At 39.4% G+C, this 25762-nt stretch overlaps 2 protein-coding genes across 4 annotated transcripts in view; one reads left to right on the top strand and one right to left on the bottom strand.

Moving 5' to 3' along the window:
* The first annotated feature begins 534 nt into the window (after nt 1–534).
* On the top strand, nt 535–7816 carry dexi (Dexi homolog (mouse)). Its single transcript, XM_034189958.1, is given in 3 exon segments — nt 535–1217; nt 4411–4513; nt 6690–7816. A coding segment is annotated over 1 exon segment (234 nt). The 5' UTR covers nt 535–962; the 3' UTR covers nt 1197–1217; nt 4411–4513; nt 6690–7816.
* Nucleotides 7817–8067: 251 nt separating this feature from the next.
* Nucleotides 8068–25762, bottom strand: part of ciita (class II, major histocompatibility complex, transactivator) — an 81704-nt gene continuing 64009 nt past the window's right edge. For all 3 annotated transcript variants that reach the window (XM_034189955.1, XM_034189954.1, XM_034189956.1), the window contains 9 exons: nt 23961–24473; nt 21883–22062; nt 18255–18320; nt 17627–17707; nt 17448–17531; nt 17040–17123; nt 16756–16839; nt 15002–15085; nt 8068–11973 (listed from right to left, as the gene is read on the bottom strand). In XM_034189955.1, the coding sequence (XP_034045846.1) occupies nt 11904–11973; nt 15002–15085; nt 16756–16839; nt 17040–17123; nt 17448–17531; nt 17627–17707; nt 18255–18320; nt 21883–22062; nt 23961–24473 (1246 nt within the window). In that variant the 3' untranslated portion in view covers nt 8068–11903. The remainder of the gene's footprint in view (nt 11974–15001; nt 15086–16755; nt 16840–17039; nt 17124–17447; nt 17532–17626; nt 17708–18254; nt 18321–21882; nt 22063–23960; nt 24474–25762) is intronic.

Here is a 25762-nt window from a genome sequence, read left to right on the forward strand (position 1 = left end):
TCTGCTGTGAAAAGAGGGAAGCTGAAAGAATTTTACACCAAAAGCTGTCTACAGAAATTCTACATTTTTCTGTAAAACCTCCTCCCCCACACAGTTGCACACTTGTTTTCTTTCCAATGATTCCATTCTGACTTCTGTCCTTTTAGTGTTCAGGGTCAAAGGTCATAATCAGATCTAATAATCAAAAGTGGATCAATCAGGATCATCACAATCAGAGACAGTTGCATTTGGGATCAAAGTGTAGCAATCTAGATCAAATATCAGTGGTCAGGATCAAATTAATGATGAAAATGATGAACATGATACATGAATATCAGTGATCAGCAATAAAGTTCAGGTACTAACGTGATTTTTTCCAGTTTTATATTGTGATTGATTATTTGATTACATTTAAATGACCAACACCACCACTTTTATATAATTTAATTAAATTATTTCATTTGTATAACACCAAATCACACAAAGTTGCCCTCAAGACGCTTCACACAAGGTCCTTACCACCCTTTCTTAATTTCACGCTTGTTATTACGTCTTTAATATTATGAGTTCAGATTTTATATTTTATATGTAACTTGTGGAATGTCTGTCGATGTGAATGAAAATAAATTTGTCGGCTGATAGTTTTGGGGTATTTGATTTGGGTCAGTTCGCAGATGTAGCTGCTTGTTCTAAACTCAAACCTGGCAACAACGTGTCCACGGCGCTGCAGTTTTTGTTTCGGGACTGTTTTGAGTACTTTGCAAACATCGGAGATTTATCATAAAACGATATAGCTCGTATGATATGTTTTTTTAAACGTATTCACAGGTGTAAATTAATGTCATTTTCATGAATTATCGGCTTTGTTGCACTTATCGTCGTCTGCTGTTGTTTTTAGCCAGCTAGCTAGCTCTGATGTGGTTTTCGCTTTGGATAAACTGGTTCCGAGGATCTAGAAAAACCCGGTGCTGGGGCTCTGTTCTATGACACAGCCGCTCTTGGACGCGCTTCCATATATGTTTTATTTGGGCCTGTTCTTTGTTAACGTCCTGATCCTGTACTACGCCTTCTTGATGGAGTACATCGTCCTGAACGTGGGGATCGTGTTCCTGCCAGAGGACATGGACCAGGCTCTGGTGGACCTCGGGGTTCTTGTCTGACCCGGCCTCTGTCCCTACGACACTGAGCCGGACGTTTTTGAGGGTTACCTGGAGTGAAGAACCGTACTCTGATCCACGGTCAGTTAGGGATTCTCATTTAATTCACCTTTAATCAAGTTTTTTTTTTTCCCCTAAAACTTTGACATTTCGCAATACACAACAAACAGGTATATAAATGCAGACAATTGACGCAAAATAGAACATAAACTGATGTAAAATCACATATATCAAATTTTATCAGTAAAGAGAAAAAAGAAAAACAAACCCAAAGAAATGCAAAGGGGTTTAATGCAGACAAACTCACCCAAGGTCTATTAGTGATAAGGGTATACTCACTTTTCTTATTACAGTTGTGCTCCAAAGTTTACATACCCTGGCAGAATTTTTGCCTTTTTTGGCCATTTTTAAGAGAATATGAATGACAACACAAAACTTTTTTTTTTCACTCATGGTTAGTGGTTGGGTGAAGCCATTTATTGTCAAACAACTGTGTTTCCTCTTTTTAAATCAAAATGACAAGGGAACTACCCAAATGAACCTGATCCAAAGTTTACATACCCCTGTTCTTAATACTGTGTATTGCCCCCTTTAACATCAATGACAGCTTGGAGTCTTTTGTGGTAGTTTTGGACGAGGCTCTGTGATGGTGAAGCTGCCACTGAATATGTTTTAGACTTTATTTACATCAATTACAATGAATACAAACAATATGGCACTCTATGGTAAATCTGCATGGAGTTGACAGTTCTCAAAAACTGAGTGCTGTGCAAGAAGTAGAAGAGTGAGGAAAGCCACCAAGACACCCAGACAACCCAGAAGTTATGGGCATACGTTGCTGTGATGGGAGAAATTATGCACAGTGCAAGCTTTGCATTTTGTATCACCAGTTATCCATCTTCATGATGAAGTGGTATAGAGGAGGATTTTCTTAAAAAGACGAACTGAAAGTTTAGCTACAATTGCCAGAAGGTACATCTGAGATGGAAGCCTGGATTTGATCTGTTTTGGTGAAAGAAAATCTTTCTCTGCTCTACTCCACTGAGAAGCTAAGAGTAGTGATGCAAAATGCAAAGCTTGCACTGTGCATATCTTTCCAACTATGATGGTACACAGACACAATAACAATGTCTATAAACCCAGAAAAATATATTCACGAGAGTTTAGGCACTAGAGTTTAATGCTGTTGTCCGTAGAGCCTAATCAGAGTGTTTCAAATGCATTTCTCATGTTGTGAACGTACTGAGATTACACTATCCTGCCCATAATGCACTGCTGGGCACAGCCTATATCCACACTAAAACCTTAAAAATTAGCGCATACTTTAAAAACTAAAACATGTATCTTCAGACATTAAATTCATTTAAATAACTTGTCCAAAATTAGTTGGTAAAAGTTGAACCATGAGTTAAAAATGTATGCATCTGGATGACTTGGATGATATTGCCATCGTATCAGTATGGGGTTAAAAGAAATGAGTTTTTTTTTTGTTTTTTGTGGGGGGTTTTTTGTTTTTTGGGAGCAGTTCTCCTTTGCCTGCAGAGGATATAGTGGTTTGTTTTTGAAGCAGCTCTTCTCTGTTTTTGCAGAGGGTAGAACTACACATCAGCTATGAAACATTTAACAGATAGGTGCTTAACTGATTTTAAATTTTCTAAATGTTTGTAGCTGTTCGAATTTATTTACCACGTTAGTGGTCTAAAAATTATCGGCCAAAAAATTTATCGCAAGATCAATTAGTCCGTTAATGGTTTTTAAAGTTATCTAAAAGATAATCCGATAATGAAAACATTATCTACAACAATTATCGGTTATCGGATTATCGGAACTGTGCCCACCACTGTATAGACACCTAACACAATTCAGTATGTATTGCGATACACCGTATCACAATTGAATGTGTATCATAATCCACCATACCACAGGTTGATGCGTATCGTGATACATCTGTCAATTCGATACATATTGCGGATGGACTGAAAGGCGCAGGGGGCAAAAATTTTGCTGGAGTGCTAAGGGGGACTGAAAAAGCGCCTTGGTGGCTACTACATGTATAAAAAAACAAAAAACGCCACGATTCATACTTAAGTCTTTCACTGTTGAATTTACTTTTGAAATTTTCATCCACTGGATAAAATAAATTTTATATAAGAATACTGTAGAACTCATAATGTTTGCAAATTCTGCTTATTTAAGAAATAATTGGATTTCTTGTACCTCACAACACAGGGTTGAAAAATAATTATTTTGGAATTGTCATCCACTTCTTATTGTGGATTGCTGCTCTGTTCCACAATGTATGTGGATCGGTGGCAGGACCTGGTGGGAATAACCACGTAATACAGCGACGTAGTAACCACCAAGGCCGCTGCTGGTGCTTTGTTTCAGGTCTGCGCACTCCGCCGATATTTTCACCTCCTGTGGCTTTCAGTCCAGCCCTTCTGATACATGTATCATGATTCAGTGCTTATCACAATTGTACAGCACAGTCCCGTTTGAGGGCGGGCGCTAAAGTGGTAAAATATGACGCATATGATGTAATTTATCTACTTCCAAAAACATGGCATTTTCTTTGAGTTTTTGGGCAAATTACATGCAAAGTGAAAATGCAAAGAAAAAGTGACAGTGTGGTGGGAAAGTGGACATGTGTTGCAATTTGTTTATGACCCGGATTTCAAACGTGTTGAGGCAGTTTTGCAGGTGAGAGGAGCAGCTGCTATGGTTAGCTGTGTAGGCTAACACTTACCAACACAACGTCTCCCATTTGCCTCATCTTCCCTTCTCCACTGGTAACTTAAAAAAAAAAAAAAAACACTTTTCACAACTGCTTCGGTGATTGCCCCCAAAAACAAAACGGTACACCATTTTCCCGTGTGAAGTTATACTGTGTATATATTACACAAGAGGAGCAGCTGTCCCCATAAGTGGTCCAGTCCTGCGATATCAGGCAGGGTTCAAATGAGACTGTGCTGCTGCCCTATACACTTATCATGATGCACCTGTCGTGACTCTATGCGTATCACGATGCACAATTACTTTGCTGTTGACACTAATTATGTGGAAAGTAGTCTGTGGTCAATATTTAACTTTAAAGAAACAACTAAATTATTCTGAAGTATAAATTGTAGTCCATTGGTACTGATAAGGTACTATATGCAAAGTGCGAAGTGCTATTAGGACAACACCCATTATTATGTGAACTACCCATCATGCTTCATGCACAACCCAAACCCTAATTTTTCCTCTTGAAATTCTTTATTTCCCTCCTGTACAGTTTTGATGACATGATGTTCCTTTGTATCTCACCGTAATCATGGCAGTTTCTCATTGGATGCCCTCCGATGATGGCCTTTGTTGCAACAGTAGCCACACCTCAGGTCAGTGTGGTGGCCAAGTGATTAATGTGCAGCCCTGTAGAATGCCATTAGATTGATTTGGCCTTGTACTACGTTTATAAGTCCTGAGTTGTTTAGAAGGCGGACCCTGTTCTGATTTGAAACTTTGTTTTGGGTAAATCCACCTCAAATCACTAGATTTCAGAAAAATTTCCCATCTCTGATTTGTTTCATACTTTACAAAATAATATTTTCCCCAGTACACACCCTACAAAATCTCAACCTTATATCTTTATTGGTTTTTGAGATATCATGGCTTTAAAAATGGGGAAAACTATAAAAACGAGTGGTACACAAAAAAGATGCTACATACAATAAGTCATTACTTTAAGCGATTAGTGCTCATTGCATGAAATTTTCAGTTGGGTGTGGGTACTAGATGTCTTTACTATCAAAGAAGATCCACACTTGCATATTTTTCAGTTTACAGGTTGCTGAAAATGGTAAATAAGAAAAAAATACTTTTTTGGCCCTCTGTATTACCACATTGAAGCAGATCAGATCTTTCAAATTTTTATATTTATTTCTCGTTATATCATTATTTTGTGACTAAGTATTTTTTTAAAATAAATAAAATTTACTGAAGTATGAGGCATTAAAGATGAAAAAGAAGTTCATGCCTATATTTCAAATACATATTGCTCATGTATGACAGTGTGTACCATCAAAATAATTATACCACCGGAAAGAGCATGTCTGGATTAATATGTCCATAAAATATGAGTTAGTGTCTTGAACCAAATTCTATTTATTAAGGTATCAAATATGCCATCTTTTAGGACAAACAGAAATGTAAATTACAGAGCTACTGCACGTAAAATACAATTAGAAAATTGTACATATCAGAGAACAAGTATTTGTATCTTATGTCTAAATGTTTGTAATGTACATGCAACACTGCAAGAGGAACAACATGCACAAGTAACATTCATGCATCCACTAAGTCTTAGAGTCTAAGCTGTACAGTTGGCTCAGGAGGGCGGATATCTGTTGGATCCCTCTTGGACATAATATCCTCAAGAATCTTGATGCTCCACTTACATCAACTCGTAGGCAATATGAGCCTCGATCTGATGTTGAAAAGCAAATTAATATATACAGCAAACACATTTTTTAGTTTTTATTAAGCTATAAACTGTCAAATATGCAACTATAGATATTTGTATAATAGTTAAAAGTACCAAACAAAAACTTTTGAAAATTTCATGATTCTAGCAGGAATAGTTCAAAAGTAATTACTTAAGTCTCTTTTCTACCGAGTGGTCTAGGTCAGTACAGCACGGTATTTGTATTTATTTCCACATCCAGATTTAAGAACGGGTACCAAAATAGCCGACCCGTACAGTACCGCTTTTTCGGCACCCTTAGGCTAGGATCTGAAAAGAATGGAATGGTAACAAAAGGGAGGCGCTAACCCGCTGCTGTCCATCAATTGGCTCACCAGCTAAAGTGAAAGCTGCAGTCCTCATGCGAACAGTTCAGACTGTTTCAAATATTAAAACCTTTCACACAAGTCTTGAGCTTACCTGTGATGTCGTTTCAGTCGGATTCATCGTCACAGCCTGATGAAAACATATCCACATAAAGCGTCCTCATTTTGGAAAATGATGTCTGTAAATACTTTAATTTCTTGTTATTTTAAAAGCCATTCATTCACATCAACGTTTACCACAGGCATCAGTCGACTGTTCAGCATTCTGCACACGATGAAAGTAAATCCCATGATCCAACAAGACAAAACGAAAAAATAAATAAATAAAGCACAGTTTCTAAAAATGTTAAATTACACTGTGTGGACTTCGTGTGGAAGGGGCAAGGCTATGCAACAGAGCATGCGTTCTTGACGATGTGCATGTCTAACGTCTACGATGCTCCACCTACCAAACAAAAGGGTACTGTTGGCAGTGGAAAGGCAAGCCAAGTCAGACCTAGCCATTCCAACCCGTGCCATGCTGACCCGGACCACTTGGTCCAAGGCTTTATTGAGCTTACAGTTTCTGCACTACTCATTTTAGAATCAGTGTCACACCCCAGTTTTTAAAGCCCCAGTATTCAAAAACTAATAAAAATATTAGACTGGAATTGAGGCTTCCAGTCAGTTCACATGAGCTGTCCCTTTTATGATGAAGTAACACTGGAGTTGTCTCTGCTTTCATAGGTTATCTCTGCTCAGGAGACGATGGACTGAGGAGAGGTTCGGCTTGGATTTCTCTTGGGAAGAGCTCCCCCTGTTGGGCAGTCTGCTGCCATGCATTTAGCTGTGTTCAGGCAGCGGGGCGATGACATCAGAGAAGTGAACAGTTTGCTCCAAGCGGAGAGCGACAGCCATTCTCATGGTTTGAAAAGATAAACAGATCTGAGACCTGTTTCAGGTCTCGTACACAACAGTCACTAAGTGATGACGAAAATCGGCGATGTTCATCAAGATCTGCCCTCTGACGAAGGAAATGGCCTGAAACCGAAGTGGAACTTCTGCAGACTTTCGGATATCTGCGATGGCACGAAAACCATCCAGTGACTTATTTTCAGGACTTTTCTGTAAATTTTTTTTTAGAATCCTGAATGCATCACAGGTTTGAAATTTGCTCATGATATGTGTTTGTTGTTTGTATTTGCACCACATCTCGCCGACTGGAGCCGAATCACAGAAGCAATTATGTTTTGATAATCTGTTATTAATGACAGAAGCCAGATTTTGACTCCCCCAAGCTTGTCATATGTGAGGATTTGTTAAATCACTCTAATTGAACAGAAAATACCTCTTATGGGATTTTCACAATTTTTACAAAAAAAATTTAGGTTTTGATTGATTTTTCAAAAATGTGAACATGTTTAGATTTTGGTCAAATAATGTGAAGCTGAGTCCTCTGGCTGAACTTTATGATGGCCATTTTTTTCTGACATTTTATATCACCATCACATTAATAATTACGGAAAATAGCCGTTAGCTGCTGCTGACCACTTGTGCCGATTAGCTGCTGGACAAATATGTGATCTGGCTGTAAATCAGGATCACCAAAGATTTTTTCAGAGAGTATTAAGGAATAGCTGTTTGATTTACATTTTGTTAACCCATAGCAGTTGAATAATCTTGAGTTGTAAGCAATTTTATTTATTTTTGTAATTTGATCACTCGTAGCCGAGTTACATCAGCAGGTCACAAGTCTGAGTACACAGGACTGTGCACAAGTCTTTGACAAATAATGTGACAATTTCTGCAACATATCAATTGCTCATAAGCAGTGTTACATGATAATTTAAATAAAATGTGTTTATTTGGGAGCAGTTGACAGGGTTGAACTGCAGGATGGAAACTGCAGGGGTTGGAAAAATGGGTGTTATTTACAAAACAAATTAGCCTTTTTTTCCCCCTCGCCCAAAAACTTAAAATTTCAGTCTGTTTAGTGAAATAGAATCTCCAAAGACTTTTGCACAGTGCAACAAAAATACTGCGGTATGTCAGACAGACAAAAAGCTGCTTTTTTTTTTTTCTCCATAAAATTTGAGGTTTTGTCCAACTTTTAATTTATTGCGTGTTTTTGTTATTTAGATTTCATTAAATATTATTGGCAGCAATAACAAATGGATGTACAAATAAGATAGAGATAATAATTTTATGGAATTATGAATGCAAAATTTGACTAATTGTTTTAATGATTTTATTTATAAAGCAGAATTTTCTGAAGTGTATAGAATTTGTATTCTGTAACTGAGTATTTTGAGTAATTGAGCAATTTGAATTTTTGCAGATGTACAGACTAAAATGATTAATTGGAAAAAAAAATAAATAGCGGTATGATAAACAAATAATTGAATAAATCACTTTTTCAGTTGTAAATGTCACATTTGTGGGAGTGGGCGTTACCTGCCCATGATTCCCCCCCCCCCCCCCCCCCCCCCCCTCATGGACTAAATGCTGAGGCTGTGATTTGTTGAGTCAGGTGTAAAATTTGCTGTTGAAATGCTGAACTAATTGTGTTTTTGATTAATCTGATCTCGCGCCATATTGGTCGAGATCGGTTCTCGCCTCTCAGTTCATCACGCTGACGAGTCGTCACGTTATTGTCGGAGGGTTTTCATGTTTTTGTGCAGACACAACGCACACACTGTAATAAGCCACGGCTTTTATTTTGAAATAAACAATGACAATTCTGACACATTTTCTGTTTGTAGCAGAAGAAACATATGTTATAGGTCATATCACATTTTGACCACCAGAGGGCATTCTTATGCCGATTATGACAGCAGCATTTGGACACATTTTTAAAACCTGAATAGAATCAAAACACAACATATTTACAGTAATTATACATAAACATGCACAGTAAGTAGAAAAATATTTACAAAGCGGTAAAGTCAGCAAACGCAGTCAAAGTGTAGATGCACACACAAATAAAAAATACGAGACTAGGCACATAAATAATTTAGACTTTCATTTAGAGAAAATGTACAGTGCTTCATTTTTTGACATTTGTCAAATGACCTTTTTGTCATAACAGTATAAAAGGACAAACTCATTGACACCTACAGTCAATTTAAACTTTAAAATCCAGCTAACCTGCAAGTCTTTGGTAGTGGGAGGAAGCCGACACACTCAGAGGGAACCCATGCAAACGTGGAGATCATGCAAACTCCAGACAGAAAGGACCAGGTGGGAAGCGATCCCACCACCTTCTTGCTGTGAGGCAACAGTGCCACCCCACACATTATTATTCTACATGAAGTAATTCATTTAATTACAAATTTCAGCAGAATCTGACCCTGAGATAGATTGGCATCATGTCCAGGGTGTACCCCGCCTCACACCCTATGACTGCTGGGATAGGCTGGGATAAGCTGCAGCAATATGTATTGGCCACCCCACGCTTAAAAAGCAACATCAGCCATCGATCACTAGTTCCAAAGATGGACAGTGTTAGTAGCATCCAATTTTCAGACAAGTTACATATATGCTCATTTGCATTGGTTCCTGTTTTTCTGTCCAGCATGTATTAAGCATGCACCAGATGACAGACATGTCAAACCAGTGTTGTGTTTTTTTTTTTTTTTTTATGGATCTGGTGCATCAGAGCTCACCAGATGTAACACGGTTTCTCCTTATTTCATGTTCGATTGATATGCTAAATTACAAGATGATGATATTTATTGTTTTAGAGTTATTACCTACACAAGCTGGCTGGGTTAGGGTCACTCACTCACTCAATGAATAACACATCATAGTTAAGCTCTCATCTGTACGGAGAGACCCCCCCCCCCCAATGGTTTGGCATGCAGGTAAAGTCTACCCACACTTCCCTATCCTCAGCCAAGTTCTCTAACTCTTGCAGACTCGTTCCTAAGCCACAGGATTTTTACAAAGGCTACTTTTTTATTCATGGATAGTCTTCGTAAGGAAGCCCTTGTTTTCACTTGAGGTCGTCACAGCAGACCTGAAGTGGACCTACATTCAACATGCAGGACGCCCTTCCTGCGTTACCCATTTACATGGAGTCATGGATACTTTTCACATTGTAATTTAATACAACAAAGTATTTTAGTTCAAACTGTTATGTAAAAAAATTGGACATCTTGTTTTATTTTATTTTTCCATTTAAGACCGCAGGCAATGTTCCTTATTTTCATTGTTCATTAAGTTCTGTTTTTAAAATAGAAAGCAAAGTAGTTTCTTTGTTGTTGTTTTTTTGTTTGTTTTTGCTGGCCAAAAAATGATCTAACTCGTGTCTTAAAATCCGTATCCCTGGATGGGATACATTTCTGCTGTCTGAGTGCTCCACCAGGAGTCACAGACCCCGCTCCTGCTGGGCGGCTCCAATACGTGTTTTCCATGTCTACCTGCTGCAACCACAGCTGATTCGTTATGTCTGGTGTTTCCTGGCTCCTGATTGGCTCAGCACACTTGACTTACAGGTGGAGTATTCATGAAAAAAAACATTATTCATTTTACATTATTCAAGTTCATTCAGATTATCAATAAATAAAATCAACTACTGACTTCGGTTGTGACTAAGTCACAAGGCATAAAAAAAAAAAATCTCTTCCTGAACTTTGTTCCTCAAACTATACTTATGGTTTCTATGGAAACACATCAGCATCAGATCCTTTTATTTGGCATTGTGTTTACGTGTTTCACGTAAACACAAGCCAAATGAAATTCACTTTCCACTACGTATAGGATCACAAATCTGAGGTTCATCAATGTGACTCAAGTTGATTTACCATAAAGACCAGTTTTTTCTGTAGGTGTCATTTTCATATCCTCTTTTTCTAAAAACGGTCACATAGCTGCGAGAACTTAAAATAAAACTCAACTGTTGCATATCTGTGGTGTAGGAGGCCAGGTGGATAAAGTCTGACATCACACCGCAGCATCACTAGAAGGTTGACTTGCAAAGTACGTACTTACACCACAGCAACAATGCCCAAACACTGACTACCACCATCCAACAGTGGGCAGTCACACTAACTTTGATCCCCATCACAGCTTTGTGATGTCATAAGAAAAATAGTGCTTCTAATGAGGAATGAGATAAAATAAAAATTGAGGTAACAGAGAAATTGTTTGCCCTTTGACCTCCTCTGCAAATAAATGAGCAACTTGGATGAAAATTATTGTGGTGGTAATGAAGCTTGGTAATGAATGTTGTCTGTCAAACCGAAACATCCTCTTTTCCAAATATATCAAAATCATGCAAACTCTGTTTGCGTGAATGAAAATGAAAAAGTGCTAAAATATGAAGTACGCTGTAATAACTATGCAGAGGTGTCAACAAATACAAACGTTCACAACAAAAAGCAGAACAGAAACCTGAGGGAAGTGAAATGATGTTAATGGTGGAATAAAACCTGATGAATTCAACGAACTAGTGACAAAACAAGTGTTGAAAAAGACTATTTTGATTTCTTTGAAACTGACAAAAAAAAGATGGTTGCTCCGCAGAATATTATTTACAGCAACAGAAAAAAATAACTACAGAACATGTTTCAGATGAGTTCAGACTGCAAAAAAACTTCACAAAACGTCATCACAACCTGTACAGTAAAAAAAGCAAACAAAAGTCTGAGTGCAAATACCTGCGGACGTGATGCTGACCCTTACCAAAAAGTAGTATATGCAAGTATGTTTCAAGTATACTTCTAGTTTACTTTTTATATACTTATCAGTACTATTTTTTGGTAAGGGGAGGATTTATCTCTTTCATAGTTGGACTTCAAATCTGCTTCAAAGTAAAGCAGCAAAGCAATGCTCTGCTGAGGTTTGGTGCATTTTGTTCACAACCCTCAAAAAATACAGAGGAGCTACGAATATTTTAGCGAAGCGCTCTATGTAGTGTAAACATGCACAACCCGCTGTGACGCTCCAGGGATCAGCGTGTCAGAGGATTCGATGATCCTGCTGTTGAAGCCGCTCATATACTCCATATGGAATACACTGGTTCCACATCCTGAGGTGAGATTAGATGAGATGGAAAAACAAATGAGATACTGCAACAAAGAAAGAAATTATGTGTGAAGGTAAAGGAGAATGAGAGGACACAATGTCAGACAGAGACTTGGGAGTGTGTGTGTGTGTGGGGGGGGGGGGGGGGGGGGGGGCACATTACAAAATTAAGTAGGATGGACAGAAATTTAAAATGAGATAAAATGTCAAAGTGGGTAACATGAGATGACATATGATGTATGAAAGCCATGGTGATGTGAGAGGAAAAGTGCACAAAAAGTGAAACCGGAAAAGTGCTCACAAAGTGAAATCACAGAAATGCTCAAAAAGTGAAACCACAAAAGTGCTCACAAGGTGAAACCACAGAAATGCTCAAAAAGTGAAACCACAAAAGTGTTCACAAAGTGAAACCACAATAAATGCAAAAATAATTTAGAAATAGACAGTCTTGTGAACATCTTAAACTCAGCACTCATGACCACACTGGACATGATTGCTCCACCCACATTAAAACCATACCCCACAGAACACACTCGCCTTTGCTCAATGATTTCTTACATGGCCTCAAGCATAAGTCTAGAGTTCTAGACTGAAAGTGGCGTAGTTCAAAACTAGAAGTATTCCACCACCTCGCGTGGCGTGATGCTATTTCAGACTATAAGCATGCATTGTTGGATACAAAACGGGCCTATTACTCTGATGTGATTAACAAAAACAAGCATAATTCAAAGTTCCTGTTCGGCACGGCAGCAACACTTATTCAAGGACGCCACTCGCCGCTCTCCATTTACAGCCCAAGATTTCTTAGGTTAGTTAAATAAGAAAATAGATGACATTAGGGTAAATATATCCCAGCATGCCTTAGTCCGGCCAATACACCGTGTTATTGATGTGGGTGCCATCACTTATATATCACCTAGATTTACTGAATTAGATATTATTCCTCTGGGTGTGCTGATGAACCTTTGCTAAAAGCAGAACCTGTCTTTTAGATCCGATACCAACAAAACTGTTTAAGGAAATGTGGCCCACCCTTAGGCCTACTGTGTTGGAAATCATTAATCTGTCACTAACCTTGAGATCTGTTCCTAAATGTCTCAAATCTGCAGCGATTAAACCATTACTTAAGAAACCTAACGTTGAACCTAGTCTACTGAAAAATTATAGGACGATATCAAACCTATCATTCTGTTCTACAATCCTTGAAAAAAGTGGTTCCGCAGCAGCTTGTGGACCACCTTACTGAGAATAATCTCATTGAGTCACTTTAGTCTGCTTTTAGAAAATATCATTCCACAGAGACGGCTCTCACTAAAGTGCTAAATGATCTCCTGCTTGCTATGGATTCGGAGACCACTACGGTTAAATGGTAAATGGACTGCATTTATATAGCGCTTTTCCATCTGCATCAGACGCTCAAAGCGCTTTACAAATGATGCCTCACATTCACCCCTATGTGACGGTTCTGTTGCTTTTTGATCTTAGTGCTCCGTTTGATACCATGGATCATCATATTCCACTTGATAGGCTAGAGAATAATTTTGGGATTACTGAGAATGTCCTTGCATGGTTTACATCATACCTGACCAGTCGCTCTCACTGTCTCCTGTACAATAACGTTAACTCAAACCTTGTTGACATGAAATAGAGGGTTCCACAGGGGTCTGTCTTAGACCCCCTGCTTTTCTCCCTTTATATAGCATGCCTTGGGCACATACTGCAGCATTATGGGATTACTTTTCATTGCTGTGATGATGACACTCAGTTGTGCACGCTGATAACTGCTGGTAATCTCATACACATATCCTTAGAGGATTACCTTGTGTCAGCAAAAAGCTGGATGTCCATCAATTTCTTACTTTTAAACTCGGACAAAACCAAAATGATAGTCCTTGGTCTAGTGAGACATCAACATCAGTTTGACCAGCTAAGACTTAACCTAGGCTCGTGTGTCATACATCACACTAACAAAGTGAGATGCCTTGGGGTAATTTTTGATCCCATGCTGTCCTTTGACAGCATGGTCATCATAGATATTATAAGGACTGGTTTCTTCCACCTTCGAAACATAGCAAAGATTCATCCCATCCTGTCTATAGCTGATGCAGAGACCCTGATTCATCCATTTGTTTCTTCTAGATTGGTCTACTGCATTGTTCTATATTCTGGTTTACTGCTGTCCAGCATTAGTCTGGCTGTGTGGACGTCCAGTAAGAAACTGCCTTTTCCTACCTCCTTTTCTCAATTTGTGATAATGTCTGGACTCAGATGGGATATTGTGGCCTAAAGAATTTACAAAGAAGTATCTTCATGAGCAGTCGACCACTCAGGGTCCAAACATACAGCTGGAACAGGACTGATGAAGGACGACTTTCTTCCCTGGCAGTGATCTCCTCTAAGAGAGACTTTAAAAACTGAAGGAAGATAAGGAAGACTTCTACAAACAAGTCATCGATGCTTTTGTTCAGAAGGAGCGGCACATGGACTTCATTTATAAATAAAGGTAAGACCATAATAATGTTTTTTTTTAATTAATTGTGTTTTTTGTGTGCTACAGTTTGTCTGTGTAAAAAATGCTGATATGAGATTTTAAACATAACCCGTTAACTGCTGCCAGTCTAACGGTGAATAAGCTACTCTGTGGGGTTTATATGTTTGTAAATCTGATTGTGATGAAATCAGTGCCTCACCAGCCATCAACCTCACCGCACGTCACTGAGTTAGACTGAGATTAGATGAAACAATATGAGGCAAAATGAAAAATGAGATGCAATGTTATGCTGAGATACATTTTTAGGAAGTGAGATAAAATCAGAACCCTATAACAGAGATTAAGGACAGAAATACAAAATTGGGATGAGTGAAGTTGCAATGATTTGAATACAGATTAAGAGAGATGTGGACGATGATGTCAGATGAAATCAGAAGAGCACAGTAATTAGGAGAGAAGAAGAGATGAAGCTTACAGAGCTGTAAAACATCTAGAAAAGAAAAGAGATCTATTAATGATCACACAAGTGGTGTTTTCTCACCTCAAACTTTTCATCTGTGGACAGTTTTTCAAACTGGCTCCCAAATGCTGAGCTCCAACATCTGTTAGTCTATTAAATGTCACACTATCAAAAAAGAAATAATAAACATTAAAGAGCTGACAGCATCAGTCATCACAGTGACAGCAAGAACAGCAAACAAGAGAAGATGCTTATGTGAGACTTAATCCCTCATCTTAATATGTAAAAGTAAAAAAAAAATAATAATAATTTAAATTTTTTTTTATTAAAAATTAATAAATAAAAACAAAAACAAAGAATGCAGATGATCAAGATCACTTACTATTACTTACTGGTACTTGCTCTTTATTAATTTTTTTTACATTGACCATTACACTAAATTTCAATGAGATCAGCTGTAAACTTTCTTTCGGGCCCCTTCACACATAGTACGAATAAGTACAACTCAGAGCGACTCACAGCAAAACAGCTCGTATGAGCAAACCACGAAAAATCGCGCCGACAGGCAGACGTGCACGATCCCGGTGCGATGGTTCATGCACGCAACGGTGTCTTCGAGCACGAACACAGTGTGAGCAGCTGCACCACATTACATCGCTGATGTGGAGAACAATAAAATAAAAAACAGCTGTATAATTAGTGAATATCACTGGGTTGATATAAATAATACATAAAAGGGGACGCAATACAGAACCCCACGGTTAAATAACCTTGGTTAATAAACAAACAAAAAAAAGTCACTCACAGGATTCGAACCCGTAAGCTCTGACTACCAGACAGAAACTTTACCACTACCATTGCTGGCCTGTAATCAATGCGAAAAAAGTAAGTTCCAAACACAGAACGTGTTCTCCAGCTGGGACATCCAAGAGCAGAGATCTTTACAGCCGTGGCTGTGAGCAGACACGCCCCTCCCCGCCATCCGTTCAGCACCCGGACCAACGTGTCACTCTGTATTATGTGATCATTCATTTTCATTATTTGTTATGTAATCGCATATGTAGGTATTGTCATAATTATTTATATAACTGTCCTGGTGGTGGTTTCTGTGTTTTTAATGTGTGCACTGAGCCATCATCCAGCTGTCAGTGTGCTGTGATCAGCTGACAGGCCCCTCCCCGTGCTGTGTGTGATCAGACCTCGCTGTCCGGCCCCCATGTGATCAGATCTGTACATACATTTAAGCATTTTAAGCAAGTATGGGGTGGGGGGCACGACACATGCACACACGTGCGAGACACATGCGCCACGTATGTGTGGCTTTGTGCAACTCCACAGTCGTGGGGGCACTTACACATATTTCACATCCAACTCGACAGTGATCGTCTGCTGATTGTTGTTGTCCTAACAGCGCGAATGGCCACACATTTTCTAAGTGCCATGCGAGCAGCGTTAGATGTTCGTGTGTGTCAGCTGGAATTTGGCCAACACCTGCCGCAAGAGGGTTCAATGGGTTCTCACAGGGCACACTCTGTCTTTCAGCCGCTGGTGTGCACAAATAGTTGTAGCAACAGGTGTACGAGGTGTTGAGGCAGCTACGATTTTACACGTTTTGCATATGATTTCTGCTTCATGTGCACTTCATGTGCAGTTCCACCAAATTTGCACTATGTGTGAAGGGGCCCTAAAAGAGCTTCAAAATGTTCCAATAGGATGTGACTATAGATGTGATTGGTGGAGGTAGGAGCTCTTAGGAGTGCTGCTCTAGTTTGTTACTTGAAAACAAAGAAACCTATTCATAAAGAGGTTCGAAAAAGAGAGAGATGTAATCTTACTCCAGGTCTGTGAGCGATGTCATGCAAGGGAGCACAGCTGCTAAACTCAAGGCTCCATCATCACTGATCACGTTACTGCACAAACTAGAACAAAAATGCAACACCGTGAGGTCATGTAGGTCTGGGGAGAGGTCATGTGGGTCTGTGGTGAGGTCATGTGGGTTTGTGATTGGTGAATCACGGGTCCATGATGAGGTCATGTGGGTCTGTGGTGAGGTCATCTAGGTTTGTGGTTGGTGTCTCACGGGTCTGTGGTGTTCCACATGCATGTCTGAGTTCAGTACCTGAGACAGTGCAGCCTGGATGCAGTTGTCAGTGCACTCGTCAGCGTCTTCACACCTTTGTCTCCAATACAGTTCTGAGACAAACTGCACAGAACACACAGCTTAGTTTGAATTTGGTCAACTCACCACTCACATCAGGTTGAGTCTCAGGGAGCAAATAATCTTTATTTCCATTACTTTCATCAATTAATTGATTATTAAAATTTTTTATTAAGGTATAGCCACAATGTCAACTTCCAACAACCTGTTATTTGAATTTGTAACAAACATCATGCTTTCAGGCTTAAAGATTAGTTTCAAATTGTGCATCATCTGCTGACAACTATGAAACTGAAGTACCAAATTCATGAGGGATTAAAACAATAAACAATGATATCATCAGCATAAAGGGTTATGTGCAGAACTCACTTCAGGATCTCCAGAGATCTCAGCAACATGAAAGACTCAGCCAGTTCTTCCACTCCTTTGTCTCCAACCTTATTGTTTTCTAGACTGAAGATGGGAATGAAAGAGCAACTATAAGAGAGCGAAACCAAAAAAAAAACAAAAACACAGAGATTCATGGAGAAAGTAGTGAGCACACTGACTCGAGGTGCTGTAGATTATGGAGACCTGGAAGCAGCTCCCACAGCGTCAGAAGAGCCAGAGGACCTTTTTCTGGACCAAGTCTGCAGCAAAACACACCATCATAATCTTGACACGTGCAGATGCAAAAGGCGGACTGATTTTTAGAGGCGGACTATTCAGTCTGCAACACCGGATGTGGATTCTGGATCAAGTTTCACTTTATATAGGCTTTGAAGGATTACGTCAAAACTTCTTCACGGATTCTCACCAAACTGCACCACAAATAGATATTAGGGCATGGAAGACTCCACAGAATTTTGGAGGTGATCCGGATCTGGATTGGCTTTTTTTTTTTTTCTTTTCATTGACTTGTCTATTTGTGAGGCTGTTGCAGACAGTCAGGTTGGACGTCAGAAATGATTTTGATGTAATGTGGGAAACAATCTGCAGCACAATCCTGACAGCACACAGAGGTCATAGGTCAAATGTGTGTAAATACAACAAATACACTTCTTATGTGACTGGATGAAATTTCATGCTGTTGTTCACTTTGGATAAAATAAATCTTAAGCTGGTTATGAATTGCAGCTTCTTTCACACTGACTTCACCTGAGCCTAAAATAAACTTGTGGTACCGATGGTACTCACTCAAATTCAAGCTTGTGAAGTTCTGTGACAGCTGGCAATCCCTCTGACAGGACAGAATGTGATTGGCTGCAACAAGGAGAAAACACAACAAGGAAGGACTTTTTATTTATAGCACACGTAATAAAAGTGGAGTTACAAAAAGCTTTACACAAGGAAGAAGAGGAACTTAAATGTGCAAAGAATACACATTATATAAAATAAAACACAACAACAAAGTCAGCTTGAACAGGCAATCCAAGTGAAACACTTACACTCTTATGTTTGATGCGTGTGTATGGAAGTAAATCTGTGCCAACAGAGTTTAAAGTTGAATTTGTTTAGCATCAAAATATTCAGCCTCAAAAACTTCAACTGCCCCTCCCCCCCCCACCACCACCACCACCACCAAAAAATCAACCCCCAAAAAAATTCAACCAAAAAAAAAAAAAAAAAAAAAAAATTCAACCTCAAAAAATTCTACCTTAAAAACGAGCAAAGCAGGGAGAAGCAATCGATCCCTGTCTCAGTCATCCAATGTTTATGGAAGTAAATCTGTGACACTGGATGACTGAGACAGAGATCGATTGCTTCTCCCTGCTTTTCTGTTTTTTGAGGTTGAATTATTTTTTAGGTTGAATTGTTTTAGGTTGATATTTTTGAGGTTGAATTTTTTTGAAGTTAAATTTTTTTTTTTTTTAGGTTTAATTTTTTTTTTTTAGGTTTAATTTTTTTGGGGTTGATTTTGGGGGGGAGGGGATTTGAAGTTTTGAGGCTGAATATTTTGATGCTAAACAAATTCAACTTCAAACTTCGATTTTGATGCTAAAAACATTCAACCTTAAAAATTCAAATTCAAACTCTTGATGGCACAGATTTACTTCTATACTTGTGATTCCAAAACAGACCAAAAGCCTTATGGCTCACGAGTTCATGGAGTAAATTTTGGCAAGTGTTTGTGTACCTAATGCAACCCGAAATCAGAATAAGTTTATGGACGATATGGAAAATGCAATCATAAAAATAAACCCGCAGTGATTTTTGCATTTACTTTGACTTCTATTTCATTTCAGACAGTATGAGACCAAGATATTTCATGTTTTGTGTGGTAAACCTCATTTCATTTGTTAATATTGCAAAATATTCCAAAAATCATTGGGACAGGGCAATTTAGGGCTAATAATGAGAAAAAAATGTTATTTTAAATAGGTAATGCACATGTAATATACAAATGTAGTGACCATGAAAGACATTGTGTCTTTGAAGAGAAACAATGGTAAGAAAATCTCCAGTTTGTCAACAAATGAGTGACAAATTTTTTGAAATGTTGAACAACAAGGGTTTATGTATTTATCCCTCTACAATGTATAAAACACTAAATGTTTCACAGAATATGGAGAAATTTCAGTGCGCAAAAGGTAAGAGCATCCTCCAATGGCCCTGGATGAAGAACAGTCATTCATCAATAGCTGATATAACCACATGAGCAAAGGATTACTTTGGGAAACTTCTGTCAAGCAGTACAATATGGAGTTAAGTTCACAAGTGCCACGTAAAACTTTACTGTGCAAAAAAGAAACATTGTGTTAACCTTGTCCATAAATAGGCTCTGGGCTTGAAAGCATCTGGATTAAACCTGTACTGTGGTCAAACGAATCAGGATTCCAAAAATGTTTTGGAAGAAACTGACACGTTTGCTCCTGACCAAATACAAAAGTCCAAAAGTCAGGGTCTGTCATGTTATGGGGTTATGTCAGTGCCCTTGAGGTAAAGGTAATTTACACTTTGTAATGAAAATTTTGTATTGAGATTTCAGAGCAACATATGCTGTCTGCAAGATGACATCTTTTCCGGAGATGTCCATGCATTTTTCAACAAGACAATGCAAAACCACATTCTGCACACATTACAAAGGCGTGGCTATGGAAGAAGGTACGGGTACTGGATTGACCTGCCTGCAATCCTGACCTGTCCCCAAAAGAGAACGTGTGCTTTTTTTGTGTTTGTTTGTTTTTTTTACATTTTCCACACCATCCCATCTTCTCATCCAATCTTTCTCTGATTTGGGTTTGTATTAATCCACATCGTCACTTGTTCATCCATGAGTCAAGTGGCATTCTGCAAGAGTTTACATGAGATGTAAACAAAGTTGTCTGGTGTAGACAAGCTTGAATCAGTGCTGTGTGTTTTCTACACTAGTGCAGCGCCCGTAAGTATGTATTCCTATAGAAAAGTGCAACCTTTGTTGACGATCTTTGTCGAAGCTGCCGCGTCAGAACATTCCACCTTGTGATAATAAATCAAGAAGCGTCTGTGTGTCTGTGGCTTGCATATCTCTATGAGTGTTTGTGTATTATTCATTTCTTTAATTTATTTCCCCATCTCTCCCCCATGAATGCGTTACAGATGGGCATCTGCTTAAGGAAGAGTGTGACTCATCTTTGTCGACGATCATTGTCGAAGCTGGCGCGTGAGAATGTTCCAATAATGATGCATCCTGCTCAGCGTGCCACTCTTGTTGGAGTGACATCTCTGCTATTTTGGCATTGTGGGATAGCTCGCCCACAGATCAAGCTCGTTGGACTACTTTCGCCTGACCCAGTTTCCTGTTTTTTGCAAAATGGCGCTGAATTGACGACATGAGAAGACGCTGCTGGATGAGTGTGAGTATTGACTTACAATCATTTAGGCATAAAAACACATGAGATACATAAGTTCCTGTGCCAGATATACTCCTGATGTTTTTGTTACCCATGAAAATGCACTGGCATTGCAGGTCTGGGAACTACTTTTTGCAGGAATTCATCAAGCACATCGACCGCAGGTGTGTACTAACACAGAATATACAGAAACTGTATAGTTGTTCAGCCAAAACGAGAGCGTCCACTTTTAGGTTGCCATAAGCTAAGCAAGTGGAGTGCGTGAGAGTATGATTTCGATTTAATTTATTTCAATTTATTTTCATTTATATAGCGCCAAATCACAACAGAGTTGCCTCAAGGTGCTTCACACAAGTAAGGTCTAACCTTACAACCCCCAGAGCAGCAGTTGTAAGGAAAAACTCCCTCTGAGGAAGAAACCTCAAGCAGACCAGACTCAAAGGGGTGACCCTCTGCTTGGGCCATGCTACAGACATAAATTACAGAACAGTTCACAAAACGAATATACAGGAAAGTGCCATGATAATGCCAATAATGCCAATAATGATGATGACTTCAAAATAAAGTTTTTGATAATTAATCCCATAATAAAGGATGCACATCATCGTGCCGCAAGCCACATCTGAAAGCTGAGGTCGATCTAACAAACGGTCAGAGAGATATGCAAGCCACATACACACACACACACAGACAGACACATCTTGCTTTATAGATAAGTATTACAGCTTTACTCAGTCATATAAAAATTGCTCCAACTAGTCCACAGGTCTGAAGCAGTTGGACCTAAACCTGCTGAATGTTCACTGAAGGTGAATACAGTCTACAAAAGCTGAGCTGATGAGATTAAAGCACTGATGGAAGGAAGCATCACATTTTGAATTTTTGTTTGTTGTTAACACTTAATCCAGGTCTAGAATTTTGTAATACATGAATTTGTGTCTGGGTTTGTTTTTTGGGTTTTTTTTTTTTGTAAGTTCCGTGTGCTGTATTACCTGTCAGACAGTCTCCTGCTCAGGTGTATCTTCACCAGCTTTGCCAAGTAATCGATGTGACACACCCGTGTGGCTTTCAGAGGGTTGATCTTGAACTTGGACACTGCCTCTACTAGGAGCCCTTGTTCACCATTTTTGTCTAGTTCCTCCCACAAAGTGATGACATCAGCAATGCAAGCCCTGTGGAACACACATTCATTCAGTTTTAGAATTTGTGACACTGGAATCAAACTATAATTTGAGATTCTGTTTGTTGGCCAGCTCATCTTATGTGCACAGCAGGTAGCTCAGTGGGATAGGAGATAGACTACCAATATGTAGACTTGGGTTCAAGTACCAGTTTGTGTCACAACACATCTGCATTGTCTCCGCTGTCAATGAGCTATTTTCCACCAAACTGGGTAAGTGGATGAACTTCCCTTAAAGGGTTTGCTTTTGCTAAAGTCATTGGGGGTGAAGGTTAAAATTTTTTTCCCACTATAATTTCCACCAGACATGGCACACAGACGGGTTCTTAAATTGCCCAGGAGAAGTAAAGGTTAAGGTCAAGGTCAATCACTAGGGTCAAGACCATGTCTGTCTCTTTGTTGTCTTACTGTTCCCAGTTCTTTCAGCAGATTTCTGCCAAACTTTATAAGTGGATGAAAGCTGATCTTGGATTAAAATATAAATTTTGGCCAGTCACTGGGTCAACTTGATTTGGACTCAACTTGGCACACATAAGTAGGTGGATTCCAGAATTGCCCTGAGAAGATCAGCTTTCGCGATGGACCTCACATACAAACTCCTGAATGTACAGCAGTCTGTCACCTGAAACAGTTGATAAGGTAGGTCAGTGGTGTCCAAACTATTCCCAAAAGGGCCGAGAGGGTGCAGGTTTTCTTTGCAGCCACTGACTCCAGCAGGTGATTTCACTGATGAACTCATCTCACCTGTTCAAAGGGATGTTAATCAGTGAAATCACCTGCTGAAGTCAGTGGCTGCAAGGAAAACCTGCACCTCTCGGCCCTTTCTGGAATAGTTTGGACACCACTGAGGTAGGTGGAAAAACTGTTTGGTATCTCTTTAACTGCATTTTTGCTGTCATCTTTTCTTCCATTTCAAACCATGTTTAAAGTCCTGATTCAGTGCAAAAACTGAATCCTCCAAATTTTGCCCATGTGGTGCATGTCTCTGGATGTGATCTGGAATACAGGTGCCACAATGTTGAGGACCCCAGAGACTAGATAAGGTCAAGGACACGCCCACATTTCACTTTCAAGAAGCGGGGATGGAGTGGTTGTATGCATGGTTAGATGCCATGCTGGATCTGGGGTGGTTTTGCACGAGGCCTGACCTGTTATATTTGTTTGTTAATTCTTGTGTTCAGTTTAGTTTCATGATCTTAATATGTGCTATTGCACATCTATCTATCTATCTATCTATCTATCTATCTATCTATCTATCTATCTATCTATCTATCTATCTATCTATCTATCTATCTATCTATCTATCTATCTATCTATCTATCTATCTATCTATCTATCTATCTATCTATCTATCTATCTATCTATCTATCATCATCATAAACCCTCTTATGTAAGGCACGTCTGAGTGTTGTGCTCTATATTCATGATTCCACACTGCTGGCATTTACACCTGGATTTTGCTGCTCTAAGGTGCAAATGTTTTTTGTGATGTCAGTGCACCAGCAAGATGTGGGTGCAAGGTATAAACTGACAACTCCATGGGCTAGAAACAACTGCATTGCATCATATACCACTTTGCGCATAGCCTCTGATTTGTATTCCAATATTTATATTAATTATATTAATTTTTTTGCAAACTGATGATTTTCATGATGAAGAGCAAAAACATAGAAGAGCAAAATGGCCCAAAATATTGTGATAAAAAAATAAATGAATAATTGACCTGTTATTCAGATCCACATGAGAAGTTAGCATCTGTATACCAAGTCAGGCTTAAACTTTAAAATATTTTCTGAAAAATAATTTTGGAATAATCATGCCAATAAACCAAAAATGACCAAACTAAATAGGTGATGTTGCACTGACGGCATTACAGTTTGTAGGTGGTACCTGTATGTGTTGATGTTGCCGAGCCCCATAAGAGCTTTGAGTCCTGAGATCTGTATCCCAGAGTCCTCCAGATCCAAACTGAACCTTCTGCCTGCAGCATTACCCCTTTCCAGAACATTCTGCACAGCAAGCACATCTGGGGGACTGAGTGGAAGTCCACGAAACATCAGGGTCTCTGGGAGGTTTTCTGCCAAGTGATTGACCAACTGTACACTGTCACTGTCCATGATGCTTGCCTCATAAACATAGTGGCATGCCTCCAGGACTTGTGTAGGACTGAGGTCACAGTGGGAAAGACCCTGGAGGTGTTTTATCACTGAAACTTGCTTGGCAGCCACCATATCACTGATGCATGTATCTGTATAAAGTGTCCGCTGCTCTGCTCTGTCATGGAACAGGAGGCCGACCGCAAACCGGTGTGTCAGCTCAAGCTCCTTCCGATGAGGTCGATGACTTCCCTTTTGCCCAGAATTCTGAGAAAGCGTCTGGAGGAAGTTCCGGTGTGAGATAGTTCTGCAAAGAGAGAGACGGCAAGTGAGCGCCAAAGGAAGAAGTAAGCAGATGGTCCATTAAAAATGAAAGTAAATTTACTTAAATACTCATTAAATCAACCGCATCACCCAAACTACCACTTCATTCATCTTTCTGACTGTCAGACGTACTACAGATGCTGAAGGGAGGACCTTCTTGTGGGGAGATAAGAGCACTACCACTATTCCTGTGTATCTGTACGTAATCACTAACAGCATTTGATGAACTCGTGTTTTCACAAGCCATGAGCTCTATGAGTCCATTTTTAAACCAGTTCCATGTGTTCTAGCCTGGCTAGGTGGATACCAGCATTTGAAGATGCTAGGGGCACTGTGGTAGGTTGCTTGTGTGCATCCACCACCAACCTAGCAATGCGCCTGGATGGGCACAACAAACCACGACGCCATATTAAATCCATGTTTAGGTAGGCAATGTGATGCCATGGCCAAGAAACAGACAATTAAAAGCATCAGAGATTATTTAAAAGACAGGAATGCTTTGACCACGGGTTACAGAAAGCAGGAGCTGTTAGATTTGGTAGAGAGAGCAGACGAGATTGGCCTGCTAACGAGAGAAGACGACGATCATGAATGGGAATACCAACAACGTAGACTGGACATTGTTCCAATGGACTGACACCACCAGTAAAATGTAATGAGCAGACTCTAGAATTCTAAGTTGGCGCTTATTTGTCGGCCCTATGACGCATCTTCATCTATTCTTAATTTAGCTTGATGAGTTTTGTGTGGAAATGGGTGAAATGTAACGCCTTGAAGCCATCCGTGCTTCAGAAGTCCTGTTTAATGTCAATCATTTTTGTTTCCTTGTGTCCGATTTGCAGTCAGATGCCCAACAGTTATACCCAGGCATGTCTACAATCTAATTATTTAAAAAGATTTATCAAATTTAAGCGTAATCTGTAATTTCTGCAGCAGAAACGTCCCACAGCTACGACCCAGACTTCTGAGCTCTGGATAGTCAAAAACTGCACGTCTCAACTTGTACATCTGGGTATGGCAAAAGCTGCATGTGTGCACATGCAACTACCGCAGTGCCCCTAGCATCTTTGAATGTGGCTATTGGTGAGCTATGCAGGGTTGGATCTAGCTTCAAGTGAGGGTCGGAGGTGCCGTGAATTGGTCAGAAGTGCTGTAGGCACTACAAAGGTAGTAGGGCAACTCCTTCAACCGTCCCCTCTAGGTCCACCACTGCAATGATATTCACTACACAAGGCTAGCTACCTCCCTAGTTTGACCATTAACCATATGACA

Source organism: Thalassophryne amazonica, chromosome 16, assembly GCF_902500255.1.
Source record: "Thalassophryne amazonica chromosome 16, fThaAma1.1, whole genome shotgun sequence".
Lineage (NCBI taxonomy): Eukaryota > Metazoa > Chordata > Actinopteri > Batrachoidiformes > Batrachoididae > Thalassophryne > Thalassophryne amazonica.